Raw genomic sequence first — 22601 nt, 5'->3', positions numbered from 1 at the left:
GTCTCCTTCCACACCCCCCTGCCCCTCCCGATCCTCCCGGCGTCGCAGGACGAAGGCACCGGCAGGGCAGGTCCCGCCAGATGCTCCAGGTATCCGGGGAAGGGCGCGCCCAGCCTCTACCCTGAGTGTAGTCACCCCAATCACCGGGGCTCCACCCTGCCTCTCCGCCTCCAAATCCTCTCCCCGCCGCGGCTCCGCCCCTTCTCAGCCCGCCCCACTCCATTAAAGGTTCCAGCTCCAGGCTCCTGGTAGGTACGGACTTTCCGGGAGCGACCGACCACGCTGCTTAAACCCCCAAACGGCTCCGCCTTCCCGCCGGAGCCTGACCCTTCCCAGCGTGCCCGGCGATTGCAGCGTGCGAGGCCCTCGTAGGGCAAGGCCCCAGGGCCTGGCGTAGAGGCGCGAAAGGCAGGCTGGGAGTAGTAGTTCAGGAGTCCAGGAGTTCGGCTAGAGGTTGGCTGCGGAAAGGACTCGTTGTCCCAGCGTGCCCTGCGCCGCAGCCCGCGCGCTCGCCCCTTCTCGCTCTCGCCCTCCCGCTCCCTTGCTTGCTCGCGCTTTTGCTCACGCTCTCCTCGCGAATCCAAGGGGCTCTGGCCACAGCTTGTGGCTAGGGAGGGAGACCCAGGCGGCGGCTCAAGGGAACCAGGCTGCAGTGGTGGTGGCGGCGGGAAGATGTCGGGCGAGGACGAGCAGCAGGAGCAAACTATCGCCGAGGACCTGGTCGTGACCAAGTATAAGATGGGGGGCGACATCGCCAATCGTGAGTACGGCCTCCGGAGTCCGGGGATCTAGGCTGAGGGAGGCAAGGGGGACGGCATTGGGCTGGCCCGGAGGGGCTGGAGCGGTGGGGTCGTGCGGAGTGAGCCGCTGAGGGCCCCGCGCCGGTCCGCTGGGGGCGGCGTGGTAGGAGGACTGTCGCGCCGGGGACCCGAGCGTCCAGGCCTGGGCTGCAGTCCGGAGGTGCGGCCGGCGACGAGCAAGGGCTCGGAGGAGGGTCCCTGGCGGCGCGGACCCTCGGCCGTTGCTAAGGAGGCTGGGCGGGCGCGTCTCCGCTCACCCTTGGGTCCGGATCCCTGCCTCCTGTAGTTCTGGCAGCGGCGAGGCCATCTGGGAAAGGAAGCGCCAGCTGTTGGCGACGGAAGAGCCCCTCTGTGTGGTCGGGGCGCCCCCAGAGTCAGGAGCCAACCTGGCGCCGGCACGTGTCGCCGGGTCCCGGTGCGGACCGCCGGGTGCCTTCCTCCGAGGCCGTCCCTGACACCAGCTCCCCTCCCACGTGCTTGGCCGGAGTCTTTGGTTCCTTACTTCAACTCCTTCCCTTGGGGGAACCCCCTGCTGCGCCCGGGCCCGCCCGGGGGCCGTTGGAGGGCACCCTGGGAGTCCTCGCCCCCTCTTGGAGAGGGAGCTGGCTTTTCTTGAAGTTGCTCATTCTTGCCTGCAGTTTGTGCAGACAGCCTAGTTAGCCGTCAGCTGAGATTGCTCTCGGGCTGGACCACCCCGGCCAGGCAGACTTGTGGATATGCTGGGAAGGGGGGGACTGCTTTTAGGATCGCAGAAGTCATCCTTATTAGGACTGCTCCGACTTTCTCGGCAGCTGCCTGCCACGGTAGGCAGACGTCTCACTTTCTTTTTCCTCCACTTACAATTTCACCTTTCCCATTCAAAACCCGGTCGGAGGGGACAGAGAACTTGTCTTTGGGCTTCTGAATGGTGTTGACAGGATGGGTTGGTACTTAGGGCGCCTCTGGTCCGATGTTGGAGAGCCTGAGTTTCAGGCTCCAAAGAATCACCAGAACTTAGATCATCACAACAGTCAAGTTCAGGATGGACCAGGGAGATGCTTTGTAACGTAATGGACATTTAGTGCACTACCCCTGTTTTTGTACATAGTATTCGTGGTTTGAATCAGAAAAACTTTCCCCCCTCTTGCACTTCTGAGGCACTGTGATCAGTTACCAGTTTGAAACTCTTAGGAGGTCACATATCTCTTTGCAGTCTGCCCAAAACTGTGAGCCATGAGCCTGCCGAGGCCCAGGGACCTTAGATCAAGTCCCCTGGCTTATACACTTGTTTTTGCGGAAATAAGTCTACATAACTTGAATTAGTAACACCTAATTGGGGCGTCTGAAGGGAGAAGGTAGCATTTCACAATGCATGGGCTTTGAGTCAGCAGTTCTGTGCCTACTTTTCTGTTGTTCCTGACTCCCATAAATTTCTTCTAGTCTGCTTTGCATATATGTGGGATACTTTGGTGAGGATCCCCTTGAATTTCATAATGCTGCCCTACCACACCACAGGGGTCATCGTTGGAAAGTCTGCCTTGCCTAAGGAGAGAGATTGTGTATACCCAGTTGTCATATAAGGAAGGGAAGGGAATGTTGATGTCTTCATTTTAGGATAGGAAGGTAGAAACTTAGAGATGAAAGGTAGGTACATTATAAAAGGCAAAACAAAAAATAAAATAAAAGGCAAAACATCTTCCCTCTTTCAGTCTTAGGGCAATGCCACTAGGAAATATTAGAAACTATGGATCCAACTTCTAGATATTGCTTGGATTGTAACTTAGACAACACATCCAGGACTGACATGGTGGGATTCTATCCCCAGGGGTACTTCGGTCTTTGGTGGAAGCATCCTGCTCAGGTGTGTCGGTGCTGAGCCTGTGTGAGAAAGGTGATGCCATGATTATGGAAGAGACAGGGAAAATTTTCAAGAAAGAAAAAGAAATGAAGAAAGGTAAAATATCAGTCCCCCACTAATTTCCCCCATCTGACCCTTATTCAGTCCTGTTTGTTTGTCATAATGATGCAACTCTCACCCCACCTCTGGTGGAGATATTGGAAATTTGGAATGGCAAGTGGGTTATAAGCAGTGTCCTACCCAGTCCAAACTGATTAAACTTAGGCAAGACCCCAAAGAAGATCCTTCCATTTTTCTGAGGCATCAGGGCTCTAAGAGAGCAAGGCAGTAAGTAAGGCAGATGATTCTCTCTTTACAGGTATTGCCTTTCCCACCAGTATTTCAGTAAATAACTGTGTGTGTCACTTCTCCCCTTTGAAGAGCGACCAGGACTATATTCTCAAGGAAGGTGACTTGGTAAAAATGTAAGTTTAAATCAATTTAAAGCACTTGTCTTTTTCCTAAGCACTTATATAGTCCCAGTTGCTAATGCTGTACTCTGCTCTTTCTTTTCAGTGACCTTGGGGTCCATGTGGATGGCTTCATCGCTAATGTGGCTCACACTTTTGTGGTTGGTGTAGCTCAGGTAGGTGGTTTGCTTTGAACTCTGTGCAGCCTGTGGGGAATGGGGGAGGGTGTACTACTGCTTGCTTCTTATCCCCACCCTCTACTACAGTGGTTCCCAACCTTTTTTGGCCATGCCCCACTAAGCATCTCTAAAATCCTGATGCCCCTCCCATTCCCTCCCTCCCCCGGCCCCCCCCCCCCATATAATTCTTATTATTCAAAAAGTGAACTCCTAATCATGTGGAGGAAGCCTAAAAGGCTATTCACTTGGTCTAAACAAGCTTCCAAAGAACATGGCATCCATGAAAGAGAAAAATAAAAGAACAAAAGGACAGTTGAAGTACTGAGGAAGAAATCACTAAGAAATTGTTAAAAATAATAATATGAAATGATATGAAGAAATAGCAAATAAAGTTTCAAAACATAATAGAGAACTGAAATGCATAAATATGTCACAATATGCTGGGGTCCAACCCCAGCAGGTCCAGGGGTCCCCAAAGGTATGGACGGAGTCGGCGAAGAAGGAATGACACAGAGACAGCGTTCAGTTGATCAGCAGCCTAGCCAGGATCTCCAGCCAAGTTCTGGTGTTTATTGTCTTGTTACATCTGTATTTATACTAGTTGATTTTAATCCTGTCAATTTCTATTGCAAAGGTTAGGGCGCTTCTTATCTCCATTCCAGGGAGTAAAGATTATGTAGCTTAAGCGTGATTGTTCGTAGTTAAAGTGATTAACTACCCGCCTGGCACTTAGTTAAGGAGTTTTATTCCCTCCCTAACTTCAGGGAAAAATCCTTACCTGGGGAAACAACCTTTCTGGGAGAGGTGACCTTGGTTAAAACACATAGCGCTAAGGGAAGCAAACATATTAAGAACAGTATGCTATATACGCCAGGTCCCTTGAAACATGCTGTGCAGATGTTTCTATCCTGCAGCGACTGTGTCAAGCAGCAAGGATGGACCGGCTTCCGGCAACAATATATATTTATACACTGAATATGAGGTCCCTAGAACCTAAAAATGCAAAATATTCACTGTTAATAACTCATTCTCAAATTGCCCTTTAAAAATTAAATTGCTCCCCCTGTGGGGCATGTGCCCCACATTGGGAACCACTGTTCTACTATCAGGTAAGTACAGAGACTATATATATAAAAGCCTAAGTGACCAGCTGACTGGCCAGTAGCTATGACATGCACTGACCACCAGGGGGCAGACACAATGGAGGAGCTGCCGAACAACAGCAACTTTGCAGAGTGGCCTCTGGCACTCTGGGACCCCTGGGGGATGTCGGACTGCCAGTTTCAGCCGATCCCTGCAGGCCAGGCCAGGTCGAGGGAACCCACTGGTGCACAAATCCGTGCACCGGGTCTCTAGTAGAGAAATAAAAGGAAAAGGGGGATATTTTCTCTCCTCATTGGCTGGACTTGCATAATGGCCACACAGATATTAACGGAATAACCAACTAAGAGCTTTCCAGGAAAACACTGATTATATTTCCTTATCTACAGGGGACCCAAGTGACAGGGAGGAAAGCAGATGTCATTAAGGCAGCTCACCTTTGTGCAGAAGCTGCCCTACGCCTGGTCAAACCTGGAAACCAGGTAAGCTGTTGAGTCCAACTCCAAAGCTTAATAGAGCCAAAGGTGCACTAGGTATCTGCAACTGTTCTGTGCTGAACTGCCAACTTCTCCCACAGCCCTCTGATAAAACACATAGCTTTTTATTTATTTATTTTATTTTATTTAAAATATATTTTATTGATTTTTTACAGAGAGGAAGGGAGAGAGATAGTTAGAAACATCGATCAGCTGCCTCCTGCACATCTCCTACTGGGGATGTGCCCGCAACCCAGGTACATGCCCTTGACCGGAATCGAACCTGGGACCTTTCAATCCACAGGCCGACGCTCTATCCACTGAGCCAAACCGGTTTCGGCCACATAGCTTTTTAGAATTAGCTTCCTGGCTCAGTAATTGAGCATTAACCTATGAACCAGGAGGTCACAGTGTGATTCCGGGTCAGGGCATATATCTAGGTTGCAGGCTAGATCCCCAGTGTGGGAGTGCAGGAGGCAGCCAATCCATGATTCTCTCTCATCATTGATGTTTCTGTCTCTTTCTCCCTTTCCCTTCCTCTCTGAAATCAATAAAAAGGTATTATATTTTTAAAATTAGCTACCTCTTAGGATGGGATTTCTGTAAGAGATGAGGCAGGAGCTAAATAGCTTCATAGTAAACAGCAGACCCTGACTGCCTACCATAGACACTTCCGTGCTCGCTGTATGGGGATATATGGAGCTTACATACATCCCCACATGTGATCTTTCCTTTTTTGTGTTTTTGGTGTGCGTTGTTTCCCTGAAAATAATTTGAGATAGATAGCATATAATAACACACAGATATATTTTTAAAGGTTATAAATAAAACCGTAATAGTGCTGGTAAACTGGTGACAAAGGGAGACCAAAAGTTAGTTCTGTACCTTGCATGACAATATTGGGAAGCCCAGGTATCATAAACTCTTCATGAATTAATACAATTCAGTGTGTTTGACTATGAGTGAAGACATTTTTCTAACACTTAAGTTTCCAGAGATTTGTTCAATATTTAAAAGTATTGTCTTTTTTCTCATCCCTTTTTGTGCTGTCTTGTTCTTCATGCTTTTAATCAATTTGTACTTCTTCCTCATTTCTACTTAATTGCATAATTTTTACTTAAACCTGTTTTCTTATAATGATACCTACTTCACAGAGCTGTTAAAAAGCTCTTTGAATAATGCCCAGCACATAGTAAACACTTGTGTTAACTATTATTTAACACGTTTATCATTTTTTTTCACATTTATTATTATTATTATTTTTTAATATATTTTATTGATTTTTTTACAGAGAGGAAGGGAGAGAGATAGAGTTAGAAACATCGATGAGAGAGACATCGATCAGCTGCCTCCTGCACATCTCCCACTGGGGATGTGCCCGCAACCCAGGTACATGCCCTTGACCGGAATCGAACCTGGGACCTCTCAGTCCACAGACCGACGCTCTATCCACTGAGCCAAACCGGTTTCGGCCACATTTATTATTTTTATTTATATACTTAACTATGTGTATCTTCACTGGAAGGTAGTGTTGTCTAGCTATGACACCAGACTTTCTGAGTTCTCGCCCTATTGCCACCTCTTTAAAAATAACTTTGAAGTTAAATTTCCTCATCTGTAAAATGGGAAAAATAAAATTCCGCCTTATTCTTTATAGGGTTGTAACAATTGAGATGATCCATGTGTAAAATTATCATCACAGTACCTAGTACATGGTTTAATGATATTAGCTGGGATTAGTTGTTCACTTTTCTTTTTGTGTAAGAACTGTAGCTTAGGTGAGGATCAGATCATGTTTGAGAGGTAAGAAGGGGAAAATAAGAGTTTGCTGTTCAATGCCTTAGTCAGTTTGGCTCAGTGGATAGAGGGCCGGCCTGCAGACCTAAGGGTTCCAGGTTTGACTCTGGTCAAGGGTGTGTACCTAGGTTGCAGACTCAAGCCCTGGCCCTGGTCTGGGCTTACAGAAGGCAACCAATCGATATGTCTCTCTCATATCAATGTTTCTCTCTCTCTATTCCCCTCTTCCTCCTCCCCCCTCCCTTCTACTCTAAAAATCAATGGAAAAATATCCTCGGGTGAGGATTAACAAAGAAAGAGTTTGCTGTCCCTTCTCAACAGTTTAGAACGTCAGGTACAATGGAATAAACAAAACTTTCTGTCATAAAGCCTGGGTTTGTACCAGGTTCTTTCTGTTGACTGGTTTAGTCCTGAGGAAATCACTTAACCTTTCTGAGCCTCTGTTTCCTCATCTTCTAGATGGGGGTATAGATCTGCCCTGTTCACCTTCCAGAATTGTTTAATTAGACCAGTGATGGTGAACCTGACACGCGTGTCAGAGGTGACACGCGAACTCATTTTTTTGGTTGATTTTTCTTTTCTTTTCTTTTTTTTTATGATTATATTAATCTTTTTTTTTTTTTTAAATATATTTTATTGATTTTTCACAGAGAGGAAGGGAGAGAGATAGAGTTAGAAACATCGATGAGAGAGAAACATCGATCAGCTGCCTCTTGCACATCCCCCACCGGGGATGTGCCCGCAACCCAGGTACATGCCCTTGACCGGAATCGAACCCAGGACCTCTCAGTCCGCAGGCCGACGCTCTATCCACCGAGCCAAACCGGTTTTGGCTGATTTTTCTTTGTTAAATGGCATTTAAATATATAAAATCAATATCAAAAATGTCTTTGTTTTACTGTGGTTGCAAATATCAAAAAATTTCTGTATGTGACACGGCACCAGAGTTAAGTTAGGGTTTTTCAAAATGCTGACACGCCGAGCTCAAAAGGTTCGCCATCACTGAATTAGACGCATCTTTGTGAAAGCTCTTTGTAAAAGGAGATGTAAGTGTAAGGTATGTTTAGATTGTAGGGACTGATAGGGCTATGACATGAAACACCAGTGAGAATCCCTTGTACTTGATGTACTCTCAGTTCTTTATGCTTCTTATTCACACCGTAGAGAACTTACTAGCCCCTGGCATCTCACCTTATATTTGATCTTGTACTTCTAGAACACACAAGTGACCGAAGCCTGGAACAAAGTGGCCCATTCATTTAATTGCACGCCAATAGAAGGTGAGACTTCAGATAACACGGTTGAGGGTAAAGTGTCAGTGATTTAGAATAATTAAGGCTGTTTTCTTTCCTTGAGAATCCATCCTGGCTCTAGCACAGTCTAAGCCAAAAACCTCAGTGCCCTTAGTTTATAGCCAGGTGCTTTTCTCTCATTGCCCGCCTCATCAAACTATTTACGTGGGTGGATTTGGAAACCTTTTGGGATTCTGGACGGTTGGTACCATAAGCTTTGTCCTCTCCACAGGTATGCTGTCACACCAATTGAAGCAGCATGTCATCGATGGAGAGAAAACCATTATCCAGAATCCCACAGACCAGCAGAAGTAGGTGCCAATCCCACCCTTTACCTTCCACCATACAAGACTAGTCATGAATGTTTTCTTCTGTACTTCCAGCTTAACTCCAAACTCCAGGAACTACTTATGGCTGTTCCCTTTTTATTCCTTTCAGGAAGGACCACGAGAAAGCTGAATTTGAGGTACACGAAGTATATGCTGTGGATGTTCTCGTCAGCTCAGGAGAGGGCAAGGTGAGGAGTGTTTCCAGAGCTAGCAAAGAGGGGTAACTGAAGTTTTGTTCCAGGAGCACCTGAACAAATGTGACCTAACTTACTCTTTTAGGCCAAGGACGCAGGGCAGAGAACCACCATTTATAAACGAGATCCTTCTAAACAATATGGCCTGAAAATGAAAACTTCACGTGCCTTCTTCAGTGAGGTTGAGAGGCGTTTTGATGCCATGCCCTTTACTTTAAGGTATACTGCACTTCACAAGGCCAGGGCTTGGAACTAGTGTGACTCATAGACCACACACCCAGGAATACTATTCCCTCCTCCACTCCTCCCTGCCTCCCCCTCCCCTCCTGCCTGGACTTGTAGCTCCAGCCTGCATGCAAGGGTTCTCTTATGCTCCCTATCTCCCTCATTGAAGGGAATATAAAAGAGCAATCCTAAGCACGATTTCTGCCTGAGGGTAGGATCTATTTAAAAGCATGAGCAAAAATGATGAGACTTGAGACGGAGTTAAGGATACCTGAGTTTGTCTTCCCCTACCCAGAGCATTTGAAGATGAGAAGAAGGCCCGGATGGGTGTGGTGGAATGCGCCAAACATGAACTGCTGCAGCCATTTAATGTTCTCTATGAGAAGGAGGGTAAGTTCTAAAAGGAGAGTTTCACTTTGGAACTGGTTATATGGTTCCCTTCTTTTTCCCTATAGCTTATAGAAAAAAGGATACAACAAACGAACATTTTATCAAAACACTTCTCTCTCCCATAGGCGAATTTGTTGCCCAGTTTAAATTTACAGTTCTGCTGATGCCCAATGGCCCCATGCGGATAACCAGTGGTCCCTTTGAGCCTGACCTTTACAAGTCTGACAAGGAGGTCCAGGATGCAGAGCTAAAGGTTAGTGTGGGCTGGAAAGTGGTTGAGCACATGGAACCTGTCCTGAAAGTGAGGACTAAATATAAGCAAAGTCCTGAAAAACAGGTACAGTGTTGAAAGTAAGACTGTTTTCTCCAAAGTCCTCAAAATTTGTTTTCCTTCTTCCTTTTTTCCCAGGCCCTCCTCCAGAGTTCTGCAAGTCGGAAAACCCAGAAAAAGAAAAAAAAGAAGGTGTGTTGTTATCCCTTTTTGGCAGGTTGAACCTCATCGCTTTTTATTCCACCTTCCTGGGTTGTGGTGGGGCATAGATTTTTGTATATCCTTATTTCCCCCCTTCTCAGGCCTGACCTAGAGAATCAGGACATTTTTGTCCTTGGTCCCCCAAACACTACCCCAAGGAAATTTACATGTTTCCATCTTCTTTCCATGAATATAGGCCTCCAAGACTGCAGAGAATGCCACCAGTGGGGAAACATTAGAGGAGAATGAAGCTGGGGACTGAGGTGGGTCCCATCTCCCCAGCCAGCCGCTCCTGCCTCATCCCCTTCCCACCACACCCCAGGCTCTGTGAAGTGCAGTTCGTCTTCTCCACCCAGGACCGCCAGCAGATCAGGGGTCTCCCTGCCCCCATCCCAGTCCCCCAACCCAACCCCTTCCAACAAGAACCAGCTCCAACTGACTCTGGTCTTGGGAGGCCAGGCTTCCCAGCCACCGAAGACTACTTTAACTAGAAAAGAGAAATTGAACAATAAAATCAGGAATCAAAATCCATCGTCTTCAAGCCCCTCTTTCTAGCCTTTTTCTACTACTGTCTGCTTGGTAAAGGTTTATGGCCCTACAACAAAACAGGGAGGAGGCTAAAGGAGCTACCACCATTAAAGATTGAGCTGAAATTTTTATACACTCTGATTCAGCATTTTCTCTTCTGTTGGGGCTTGTTCCTCTCCTTTCCCACTCTCCATAAGTATTTTATCTGGCCTCAAAGTAGAGAGGAGCTGTTCTTCAGATTATTTTATTCACATGTGGTAGGTTCCTTTTCTGATCCAGGCTATCTGGTCAGGCCCCTCCTTTTTTTTAGGAGCTGGAGCCTGCACTTACCAAGGGATTCTCATCTATGAAACGGATCCTCATTTGTAAATCTTTATAGTCATTTTTGTTCTGTAGGACACCCCCCCCCCAAAAAAAAAAAAAAAAAAAAAACTATAAAGGAGGAATTAATTTTAACGGGTCCATTACTTTGGAGTCAGTGGGCTCTTTCCTTGCTCCATCTTACAAATCTGAGCTGAAAGCTCAACTGCGGTTTTGTTCCCCATTTGAAACATTCTGACCTCCCTCCCTTGAAAGAAAGACCAGGAACCAGAGGAGCAGACTGACTGAAGAGACAACTCCTGGCTTTCTACGCTGTGTGGACTTGAATTGGATGAATTGCTAGGGGTTTGGAGAGAAAGGTGATGAATTTTATTCAGTACCTCTGGCATGCTGTCCCAGGGAACTAGGGCTCCCGCTAACTTAGGAGGTTTTTAAATTGAAAACGACATGGCGTTGAAATAAATGTGGATTTGCTCATAATCATGTGCCTTTGCTGCTCTTATTTGGTGGAGGGGGGAGTGTTAGTTGAAGTGGTGACCATTTGGAGCTGTTTCTCTGTGTTGCTACATACTAACTTTCTAAAACAATACTTCCTCAACCCAAAGACATAAATCCTGAATTCTCTGAATTAAGATAGTAAACTTTCTATGGGAGCTTGATTTAATTTTAATCTTAAAGTAAAACCATCAACCTTGCTGCTGACACTTTGTTCAGGACTAGCACATTTTAATGTGTACTGAAAAAAATAAAACACTCTCCAGGTGTTTGTCTTGATTTAGGAAGCCAGGAAAAATGCCTTCAGTGTTACAAAAGTTGTCAGGGCCAGTCTAAAATGAGTAAGTAGATTTGAGTATCTTACATGTCAGGAATGCTGACCTGGAGATACTACAGTGAACAAAACATGGAGCTCTTCATAAGAGTTTATAGGCTAGGCAATCAACAGGTGAAATCCTGGTGGATTTGCTATTTGATAATGAAGTAATTCTGATGGAATTTTTGTTTGCAAAAACTATATTGTGATGATGAAAATACTGGAACTACTTAAACAATTAGAACAAGGGCCCCAAGTCTTAAAAACCTTTTTTTAATAGAGCTAAAAGGGTGACATGTTAATGCATAAGTTACAAAGGGAAACCATCAAAAAAGGGGTTATAATAAACCTTGCAAGCCCCGACCGGCGCAGTGGTTAGAGCATCTGCCCGCACCCCCGAAGAGTGTGGCCCGTTGGATTTCTGGTCCAAAGCGTGTTGCCTGGGTTACAGGTTTGATATCCCACCCTGTCGGGGAAAGCAGGAGGCAATCAATGGATGTCTCTCTCACACTGACGTTTCTCCCTCACCCCTCCCCACCTAATACTCTCAAAAATCAATGGAAAGAATATCCTCAGGTGAGAATTAACAAAAAATAAAAGCCTTGCAGTAGCAAAGTAAATTAGGCCAAGTCTGCTTAAGGACTTTTTTCCATCCTTTGTAACTGTCCACATCTGTTTACCGGGTGCCCTCACCTGTCTACGCCCCGAGACCGGCAGTTCTTTACCTTAAAACCAAGTACCGTCCTTGCCCAGAGAAGAGAGCCACCCTCCCCTCCCGTTGGTGGAATCACTGAAGTGCTTTCTGCACGAGATGCACCGCGGCCAGGAACCTAATGACACCCGGCCGCAGGCACCTGGGGAAGACCGCGGTTGGCTAGGGAAAAGTTCATCTAAAACAGTGGCCGCTTTGGGGCAATAGGACAGCTTTCTTGACAACCCAACTTTACATTCTCCCATGTTCTGGAACCCTGGGACCTTCGGGGGAGGTTCTGAGATAGAGTCTCCCTGCAGCAATTTCGTTTAAAACTCAGGCAAACCAGTAAACAAATGAGGCATTTTTATAAAGTACGCACCTATTTATAATAAAATGGAGGGGGTCGTCAGGACTGCAACTCCCATGAAACAACGAGAGGAGGAGGAAGTCGCTCTCCTTTGCTCGCCAGCACCTCTAGGTCTCATTCTGGAAACGGGTGCTCACGCTTAACTAACCATGTCCTCACAACAAAACGGGGCGCGGGATTCTGCAACTCAAATTCTACATACTCCGTTTTCCAAGAGGACAAAAGCGCTTATGAGGTACCTGAAAGGGGCCGGAAGCCATTGTTACTCCCCCGGAGGGCGGGCTAAGCAGCGGAAGTGACGACACGAGTGCGCCCTTAAATAGCGGTAGGCGGGCGCGCAGCGCTCTCTCGGCCTTAGCGCCATCTTCTCAGGTGGGTGTTTGTGTGGCCCGTGTGTGGATTCCGCGAACAATCCGTTTACATCTGGTCTCTGCGCTTGCCATCATCACAGCAAACTAACTGTAACCTTTCTCTCTTTGCCCGTAGAAGCCTCTGCGCCATGAGAGCCAAGGTAAGCACTCCCGGGTAGTAAGCGGAGGCAGGGACTGGGAGATGGGGGTGGAGACCAGGCGAGGAAAGTCCGCCATGGCTCCCGGGCCGCGGGCTCTCCAGGGTGTCCGAGCGGGGGGGAGGACGGATGGTGTGGGGAGAAGCAGAGGAGGTGGCTGGGTAACTGCGGTGAGGAAGGAGCGCGTGTGGAATTCGGAGTTTACTTCGGGTGCGGGGGTTAGGAGGCCAAGTGATTGATGTGTTTACTGCGACTAAGCCCTCATATTTGGTCGAGGACATGCCTGATTCCAAAAAATGCTCTCCACATCCCCATCTAAACCTCTCAAAAACTAAACTAATGACCTTTTTTTATTATTATTCCTTGTCTCTGGTTATAATCGGTGGCCAGTGGAGGAAGAAGCGAATGCGCAGGTATGTTGAGACTTTGCCGGCCCCGGAGGAGGGAATGGGGTGGTGCATGCCTTGCTTAAAACTTGGGAGGGACGTTTGCTTTAGAAATCTAAAAGAATCGTCGGTGAAAAACGTTGTGAGCGCTGACTGGTCAGAGCCAGGGATTGAACACAAAAGACGAGAGAACGTAGTGCTTGATCGTCTCCCCGCCCTGTGTTGTGTGCACATAAGATTGGCCGGGGGGTTTGTTGTGGGCTTGAGGGCAAGGAGTGTATTCTTGTGTTTGCTTTTCAGGCTGAAGCGCAAAAGAAGAAAGATGAGGCAGAGGTCCAAGTAAGCCGCAAGCTGTGCACCCGTGAGAGCCACAGGAGCAGGAATGAGGGAGCCAGAGGCCGGGCGAGCCGGCGGACTGCGTGCCTGCTGTCTGGCGCGTCTCCGCGGGAGCTGGAACATAACATGCGCGTCACCTGAGCGCCGCGGCCCCTTTTGAGAGGCCCACTCTGCTCTTACAAAAACAGCCTCTTTTGGATCTTTGCCCTGGACCCGTGACATTCTGGACTGGTTCTGTTCTCTGTGGCTGAATGTAACGTGTACAATAAATCACCTCTTCTGTCTTAGCTGAAGAAAAAGATAATGTCTGCTTTGTGGTTTTTTTGGTTCCATTGGCTGGGGATTCTGTCCGTACGGCGGGCCCTGTTAACTACCTGATGCAGTAGGATATCGAGCTACGTGCTGCCCCCGGGGTGTGGCCCCTGCCCCTACCCGACATCTGGCCCGGGGCCCTGGAGTAGTGGGAACCTGGGGACAGGTATCGCGATAGTTCTTGGGCAAATGGTTCCGCCCCTACTCATCTCTAGGCCTACGTCAAGTTGCGGTTGCGGTTTTTTAAGACGGTTTTTGCGGCATGGTGTCCCGTTACCATGGTGACACGCAAAGCTTGCTGGGAACTTCCTGCGGCTAATCGCGCAAGTACTGTACACACCATAGAGTATAGTTCCGGGTCTGGTGGCTAGAGCGCCATTTCTTCCGCAGGAAGCGGAAGGGCCGCTGGGTGGGCGGCTCTTTGTCGAAGCTAGAGGACCGGCAGGCGGCAGCAGCAGCAACTACGGCGGCGGCGGCAGGTGAGGGAGGCGGGAGACAGGTGGAGGCCGCGCCTGGAGGGGAGGAGTCGTCGCCGGCCCAGCGGCCAGGCTCGGCCGGCTACGCCAGGCCCCCCAGGCCCGAGCTGGCTCTTCTCAGGCCCCAGGGCCGAGCCCTTTTTCTAACTGACCTCGCTGGGGGAGCAGACGCTAGCTCCATGACGTCACAGCCCTGCCCATCCCCTCAGCTTGATGTCACCCGCAGTCCCTCTCCCGCCTCACCTCGTGTTCACTTAATGTCCTGTTCACCTCCCACGGCCGAGCGCGGGCGGCACTGCATGGAACCTGCCAAGCCAGAAGATTTGCTGCGGGAAACGGGACTTTTCCAAACTCGGGTGTTGCGAGGCGTCATAATCACTGCCCCCAAGCCCAGTCGGCCACCCACTGCACTGTCAGTCGCGGCCCTTGCGCGGCCCCGCAGGCGGAGTTCCTAACCCCAACCCTGAGCCGGACTCTGACCCCCATGTCCTCCATTTGAGGCAGGGCTCCCCGCGCCCTTTGTGCACCCAGGGCTGGTTGCCCAACCCATCCTTCTAGGCTCTCCAGCTTAGTTCTGTCTCTTGCTTTTCTTACTTGCAACGTCTCCCTTTGGTGAAGTGAGTTGAAACCCTGAGGAAATCTTGATGTGCTCAGAGCTCTTGCCGTTTTGTCAGACTGACTTCTTGTAACTGTCACCCCGTAGTCCTCGGTTCCTACCCTTTCTCCCACCCAAGTATCTGTTTTGTTCCTGTTCAGAACCCAGCAGTGATGTGGAGGTGGAGACCCACAGGAGCCCCGGACTTCACCTGAGCTGCCTCAGGTATCGAATACTCCTGGGACGGTGGGTGGGAGGAAACCCTGGTGGGACTCGCCCGCGGGTCAGGCTCGGAAAGATGGCATTTATTTTTCACCAGGTCATTTCCCTTTTAGTAAAACTTGGCATTTTCTCTCTTACCACTTGATTGTTTCTATTATCCTGAGACTTACCTCCCTTTGGAGGAAAAGGACCCTTCTTTTACAGATTCTCTTGTAACTTTGGCCCCTGGTCGGTTCATTTTAGGGAGATCTGAAGGTAAAGTCAAGGCAACCAAGTGGTGGTTGTGGCAGATCAAAGCCAGAGAAATTGGAAAGATTCCCTTATACTCCAGGGGAAACAATATGAAGTTTTCCTATTTGAACAGCAGGGGGAGCCTGGACACCGCCTAGGAAAGGTTTACCAGGTCAGACACATGGTAGCCAGGACTCCCAGTCTTGTGGGGGGTGGGGTGAGGGGCGGGCTAGAACCAGGGCAGTGGACTGACATTCCAGAGCTCTCTTGGGAAAGATGAGACTTAAGAAGCTTTTATAACGTCTATAAATAAAGAGGATCTTTATGGGGTGAGGAATGGTGTGGTTTGATGTCAGTGGTATCTTCCCATGGAGGGTTAGGAGGGGATAGAATGGGAAAGTAAGGTCACTTGTTCCTGTGAAATTAACTCCTTCTTCCTGCTTTTGTTCTTTGGTAGTCTATAGGTTTTGTCCTTTGGTCGTCTATAAGTGGAGATCCTAGCCAGAGAACTCTTCCCCTGAAATGGGAGAGGAGGGAGCTGACCACACTGGGGTCGATAGTGGTATTGAGCTGGGAGGGAATACTAAAAAATGACAGGTTTAGGGACTACGTTCAGGGTGGTGGCACAAGTCTCTTCACTCAAGCTTCCCTGGGGTCTGGAGATATGATACTTCACAGAGCCCTCATCTGAAATTCCATGGAAGAGGGGTTAAGGGAAGTTTTGTCACCAGCATTCCATTATCCACAGCCCTAGTGGCCCACCAGCCCATCTTGGCCACGATTCCCAGTACCTTCCTAGCCTATTCAGACACTGACAGTTTTAATTTCATTTCCACAACTTTAATAAGGTCAATTCAAAAGGGGAAATAAAATCCAGTACTGTTCTATCCCTGCCCCCTCCTTGGCCTGCATTCATTAGTGAGATGAGATGGCTTCACCCCCAGCTCCCTCCCTTCTCCATTAGCCAGGCAAGTGTGAATCATTCTGTCCCAGACCAGGTGCACAAGAGCCTGGGCGGGACTTCTGACAAGCCAGCCAGTCTGGGCAGAATTCTCACCCCCAAGGTTCTCCATCTCCAAAGCCATTGCCCCTCTGGTCTGCCTCTTGTTGGACTGCCTACCCTAAAGTCGGGAAGAGTGTGGCCTCCCCGGAGGACTCTTGTTTGACACAGTTCTTCTCTTTCCTAGTGGTCACCAAGGGTGGCAAGAAAAAGAAGAAAGCCCTGATTTGGGGGGGACCAGGATGCCTGACCGGGACAGCTATGCCAACGGCACTGGGAGCAGCGGTGGAGGCCCTGGAAGTGGTGGCAGCGAGGAGGCCAGTGGGACAGGGCCAGGCAGTGGAGGGGCCAGCTCAGATGCCATCTGTAGAGACTTCCTGAGGAATGTGTGCAAGCGAGGCAAGCGTTGCCGGTATCGCCATCCAGACATGAGTGAGGTGTCCAACCTGGGGGTGAGCAAAAATGAGTTCATCTTCTGCCATGACTTCCAGAACAAGGAATGTAGTCGCCCAAACTGCCGATTCATTCATGGCTCCAAGGAGGATGAGGATGGCTATAAGAAGACAGGAGAGCTTCCCCCTCGGCTGAGGCAGAAAGTCGCAGCAGGCCTGGGCCTTTCTCCAGCTGACCTACCGAATGGCAAGGAGGAGGTCCCTATTTGCCGGGATTTTCTCAAAGGTGACTGCCAGAGAGGAGCCAAGTGCAAGTTCCGTCATCTACAACGGGATTTTGAATTTGATACTAGGGGTGGAGGAGGCACTGGTGGTGGGGGCTCAACAGGCCCAGTCCCCCCAGGACGACGTCATGATCTCTATGATATCTATGACCTCCCTGACAGGGGCTTTGAGGACCATGAGCCAGGTCCCAAGCGCCGGCGAGGTGGATGCTGTCCCCCAGATGGCCCCCATTTTGAATCTTATGACTATAATCTGGCTCCACCCCGAGGGGTAGAGTGCAGGCTGCTAGAAGAGGAGAATGCCATGCTCAGGAAGCGGGTAGAGGAGCTAAAGAAGCAGGTCAGCAATCTTCTGGCTACCAATGAGGTACTCCTGGAACAAAATGCCCAGTTCCGCAATCAAGCCAAGGTCATGACCCTGAGCTCCACTGCACCAGCAACTGAGCAGACTCTGGCTCCCACTGTGGGTACTGTTGCCACTTTTAACCATGGCATTGCCCAGACTCATACTACTCTCAGCAGCCAGGCTCTACAGCCTCGGCCTGTGTCTCAGCAAGAACTGGTAGCCCCTGCGGGAGCTCCAGCTGCTCCCCCAACTAATGCTGCACCTCCTGCTGCTCCACCACCCCCACCCCCACACTTGAATCCAGAGATCACGCCACTGTCAGCTGCTCTGGCTCAAACAATTGCCCAGGGAATGGCACCCCCGCCTGTCTCCATGGCTCCTGTGGCTGTATCTGTGGCTCCTGTGGCCCCTGTGGCTGTATCGATGGCCCAACCCTTGGCAGGAATCACAATGAGCCACACCACCACTCCCATGGTGACTTACCCCATTGCTTCCCAGAGCATGCGTATCACAGCCATGCCACACTGATGGAGCTACTGCTGGACACTCCCATGGTATAGCCTCCCAGGCTGGGATCCGGGGAGTCCTTTACCCACCCACTCGCCTAGCCCTCCCGTGCCCTGTCTTAAGGGCTTATTCAAGAACTAGGACAAGAGACTACAAGGAGTTTACTTCTGAGAAGGGGTTGGCTGGTGGGTTTTCTCTCACCTCCCTTTTATGAGGGCCCTCTTGTCCATCTTTAAGTCTCACAGAGGGGGCTTGCATAGGGGTGCAGACTGAAGCCAGCGGAGAGGAAGGACTGACTGAGGGGTTGAATTTCCCCTGATGGGAAGATGGGGACATGCCTGGTCTTGTCCTCTCTTCTGCTCAGCACAGGTTCCAGCACTGGCTTTGGAAGAAAACAGTGCCCAGAGGGAAAGCCAGGAAAGATTGGGAAGTGGGTGGCCAGAAGAGGAGGCCTAATAGGAGCCTTCAGACGATTGGGGACGTAGTTGAGTTGGACAATAACTGCTCCTGGGCCTGTAGCAAGGCGGGGACCATAGTAATCCAGCCCAATGACTAGGGGAGGATTCATTACCTTGGCTTGGCCTGGAAATTCATAGGGCAGGGCCCACCACTTTCCAAAGAAATAAAAAAACAATTATTTTTAACAAATGAGGGCAGTGAAAACTTGCTTAGAGTTCCTGTGTGGAATATGGGAGCAGTAAATAGATGTCATGCCAAAATGGGATAAAGACCCCCCACCCTCAGAGCTGGGATAAAGTTGGATGGAGACCAGTGAACAAGGGTAGGGACCCAGAGGAAGACCAGATGAGACTTTGGGGAAGGCACTTTGTGAGGTAAAAGCATTGGAGCCACCTAGTCCAGTTTAAAAATAGTCCCATCTGTTCTGGTTTCTATCTGCATGAACTATTCCCAGGTTGCCTTAGTAACCAGGGCTCCTAGGGTCATTTAGGGGGGCAGGTACTAAGGAGGGTGGATGTGCTGGAAAATGGGAATGGAATCTGTATTGACAGAGCCTTCCCTATTCAAACAGAGCAAGGCGGGTGGCGGTTGCTGTCTTTAGTTATTGATGGCAGTTAATGTCCCTCCAATCCCTTCCATAGTTACCAGTGCCTTACACCTTTAAGGCTTGGGAGGTGCTGGGAAAAGGAGAGTTCTGGGGATACAAGTCTCAGAATTCATTCCTTCCCTCTGCTTCCACATAGGACCACATTGGTTTTAAAGTTAATTAAACGTCAAGGCTGAGGGCCCCAATAGCCAAACCTCAGTTCCTCCTCAGCTCATAGCTGATACGGGGAAACAACTCAGGTGTCTAATCTAAGGGGATTGTGGATTTGGGGGTAGAGACAGTGATCCTGTGTTCTCCCCCATCATATCTCCTGCTACCTCTTGCTCTCTTGTCTGGTTGATCATTCAGGATATACCTGGGGTTGGAGTTGGTGGGCTAGGTCAAGGCAAGGCCAGTAAAAAAAAAGAAAAAAAAGAATCTAAAGACTAAAAATGGGTAAATACTAAAATATTGTTTGTGGATTTTAGAAACTACGCATTGATAAGTTAAATGTTGATTTTCTAGCACAAGTTTGGATTATTAAAGAGATGGTTTATGAATCTTTAGAGACAAGTGTGATCATAGATACCAACATGAATTCATCCCAGCCCAATGCTGACCCATTAACTTTATTTCTTTTTGCTAAGTATCTCGAAAGAGGTAGATTTGGGAAACTATACATTGTATGTCCTTTATTAACATCCTCCAGCTAAAGACCACCAGGAATACACCTGCAGTTGAACAAGTTCGGTTTAATGCTCATAGGAATGATGGAGAGAGCATGCCATGGGGAACTGTGGTATTAGAAAGTGAAAGGGTATTAGGAGCTATAGGACTTGTATTTTGGTTAAGCGATTTGGGGGAAGGTTTAAGGAAGTGGGATTTCATTCTGGATTGAGTGCTCTTTGAAAAGCGGGGATAGATAATTCTATGATTGGGTTTCTTTTTTTTATTTTAAATATATTTCTTTATTGATTTCAAAGAGGAAGGAAGAAGGAGAGAGAGATAGAACCATCAATGATGAGATAGAATCATTGATTGGCTGCCTCCTGCATGTCCCTGACTGGGGATCGAGCCCGCAACCTGGGCATGTGCCCTTGGCCAGAATCGAACCTGGGACCCTTCAGTCCACAGGCCGACGCTCTATCCACTGAGCCAAACCGGCTAGGGCTGATTGGGTTTCTTTATTTTTATCCCGATAAAGGGAAGACTAGAGTGAAGCAAAGTTGTAATTGGTAATGAAACAGTAGTCACTCAGCTGGATGAGGGAGGTGTTTGCCATCTTGTGGTTTGCACTCTGACCTTGCTTTGTACTTAAACAAAACTGTGAAGTGATCTTTTTTGCCGCACTTCATCATAGTCACCGAATGCCCTTGTCCTGTGTTGGTGTTTTGTGAGATTGTGTCCAATAGTAGAGCACCATTTCCCACCTATGAGCCCAGGTCAGCCCCGACAACTCTGAAGCCTAGCTGTGTCAGGCCAGTTCGTAAATGTCAGGAGCTGCTTGCCTCTTTCTCACCTAAATCATTACAAATAAAAGAATAATTATGGTTCCATTAATAATAGAATTTGGTGGAATCAAAGTGAACATGAGTGCGTAGTAAATGTTGATTAGTGCATTCATGTTAGAGAAATCTCTAGTGATATACCCAAGAGGTATGTTTTATTAAAAACTTATATAAAAATATGGAAGACTCTTATCAACAGTAACACAAGGACATACTAAGTAATATTGAAAGTGTAACTTGGATTGACTAAATCCAAGGGGTTAATTTGTATCAATTTGGTTGACCCTCTAAAGAATTGGTTGGTTGATGCATCATCCTGTGCACTGAAAGGTGGCGGGTTCCATTCCTGGTCAGGGAAACAAAACAAAAAAATTGCTTGAGCCTGTCTGAGGAATAAATTCAGAGATCTACATTAGCAATAATGAGAACAACACAGGAACAATGAGAGAACAACACAGGACTTCTAATTGGCTAAAAAATATTTGTCCCTAATAGTATGTCAGTTCATAAATGGTGAGAGCCTGCTATGTTCTAGGCCTTTCTAGGAGCTCCATAAGGATAACAGAACCATAGGCATGCCTTGTAAATATAGCAGTTCTTCCATGTCTGTGCGTGAAACAACTCCTAAGGTATTGTGCATTCTTCTCAATGTGATTTGTAAAGAGGCCACTGGCAAACCAGTGGAGGAGCTGAAAGAAAGTGATAAGAAAAGACTGAGGGGAGACCCAATAGATAACTTGGAATATCTGAAGGGCTGCCCAGTGGAGAAAAAGGTCCTGTTTTGCTGCATAGGAAATAAACAGGGAGGCCTAGAGCAGTGATGGCGAACCTTTTGAGCTCGGCATGTCAGCATTTTGGAAAACCCTAACTTAACTCTGGTGCCGTGTCACATATAGAAATTTTTTGATATTTGCAACCGTAGTAAAACAAAGACATATTTTTTATATTTATTTTATATATTTAAATGCCATTTAACAAAGAAAAATCAACCAAAAAAATGAGTTCGCGTGTCAGAGGTGTCATAGGTTCACCATCACTGGTCTAGATACTTACTGAGTATATAAAATTTAAGGCAAGGCACTTTAATTGCAATATCTAATTGGCACAACACGATGGGTATTATTCTCATACCCATTTGGCAGAGGAGAAAGCAGGTTTAAAGAGGGTTAATCAGCTCAGGGTTCCACAACTAGTGTGGTATGGAGCCAAGTTCTAATGTAGAGCAATCCAACAATGGGACCACTACTTTGCTATAACTTGCTAGGAATAATACAGAGGAAATTTCCTCCAATTCTGTTGCCCTGCCCCTTCCATCTTGTGAGCTGGGACCAAATGACCACATTCAGTCCTCTGCCTCCTAGGCTAATGTGGTTTACATATAAATGCAGATTGCAAATCCAGGAAGTCTCAGCACTCTGGCTCACTTAGACACTCTAAAGAAGTGCTTATTGCTTATCACCACCAGGTGGCACCTGGGCAGCAGAATTGTCAGTGGGCAGGGACCCAGCCTGTTGACTAGCTCTGGTGCCTGCATTGCAGCTGCTGATTGTTTGGCCCCTGAGCCAGCTGGGAAGAGACCTTCCTAGGATGAGTTTTTGTGCTCCATATACCGTCTTCAGTAGAAGGGTCTGATCATCTAGATCAGCAGTTCTCAACCTGTGGGTCGCGACCATCGGAAAACACATAGCATATCAGATATTTAGATTACGATTCATAACAGTAGCAAAATTACAGTTATGAAGTAGCAACGAAAATAATTTTATGGTTGGGGGTCACCACAACATGAGGAACTGTATTAAAGGGTCACAGCATTAGGAAGGTTGAGAACCACTGATCTAGATGGTAAGAAAGGGGATGTTTGAAAAAGAACCTCCTCTCTCCCGGCCTAAGGGACTTCAGTGCTTGGCAAATTTCAGTTTATAGGGAGGTTTTCCTATAAGGAACTTCATTTTCCTCCTCTAGTTCTGCTTCATCAGTTGGGGACAGATCACTCATACCTCCTCCAAACTCCTTGAGCTCCTTTTGTACCTGCTCACTTCTGAGAATATGGAGAACATAGGAGGCAAGTAGAAAACTGTTTCTTATATAGTTCTGCAGGCTGGATGAAATAGTCTAGATAAGCCTCAGAGAAGTAGAGAAAGGGAAATGAGACATTTTTAAGATTGGGAAGGAATGGGTTTTAGCAGCTTTG

The 22601-nt window shown here is 47.9% G+C and overlaps 2 protein-coding genes and 1 long non-coding RNA gene across 3 annotated transcripts; 2 read left to right on the top strand and 1 right to left on the bottom strand.

Moving 5' to 3' along the window:
• The first annotated feature begins 271 nt into the window (after positions 1-271).
• PA2G4 (proliferation-associated 2G4) lies at positions 272-10479 on the top strand. The gene is made up of 13 exons (XM_036296500.1): positions 272-760; positions 2605-2733; positions 2996-3101; positions 3193-3262; positions 4756-4848; positions 7856-7919; positions 8164-8242; positions 8370-8448; positions 8540-8673; positions 8975-9069; positions 9195-9322; positions 9479-9532; positions 9738-10479. The coding sequence occupies exons 1-13, from the start codon at positions 673-675 to the stop codon at positions 9801-9803; spliced, it is 1185 nt and encodes a 394-aa protein (XP_036152393.1). The 5' UTR covers positions 272-672; the 3' UTR covers positions 9804-10479.
• Positions 10466-12533, bottom strand: LOC118649453. Its single transcript, XR_004965660.1, has 2 exons — positions 12275-12533; positions 10466-11667 (listed from the first exon to the last, which is right to left on the bottom strand). It is a non-coding gene; the product is annotated as an uncharacterized LOC118649453 (long non-coding RNA).
• A 1623-nt stretch (positions 12534-14156) lies between these two features.
• On the top strand, positions 14157-19468 carry ZC3H10 (zinc finger CCCH-type containing 10). Its single transcript, XM_036296499.1, has 3 exons — positions 14157-14283; positions 15037-15100; positions 16516-19468. The coding sequence occupies exon 3, from the start codon at positions 16571-16573 to the stop codon at positions 17876-17878; it is 1308 nt and encodes a 435-aa protein (XP_036152392.1). The 5' UTR covers positions 14157-14283; positions 15037-15100; positions 16516-16570; the 3' UTR covers positions 17879-19468.
• The last annotated feature ends 3133 nt before the right edge of the window (positions 19469-22601 follow it).

The sequence above is a fragment of the Myotis myotis genome, unplaced genomic scaffold, assembly GCF_014108235.1.
Source record: "Myotis myotis isolate mMyoMyo1 unplaced genomic scaffold, mMyoMyo1.p scaffold_m19_p_3, whole genome shotgun sequence".
Lineage (NCBI taxonomy): Eukaryota > Metazoa > Chordata > Mammalia > Chiroptera > Vespertilionidae > Myotis > Myotis myotis.
This window is presented reverse-complemented; position numbering and strand designations above follow the sequence as displayed.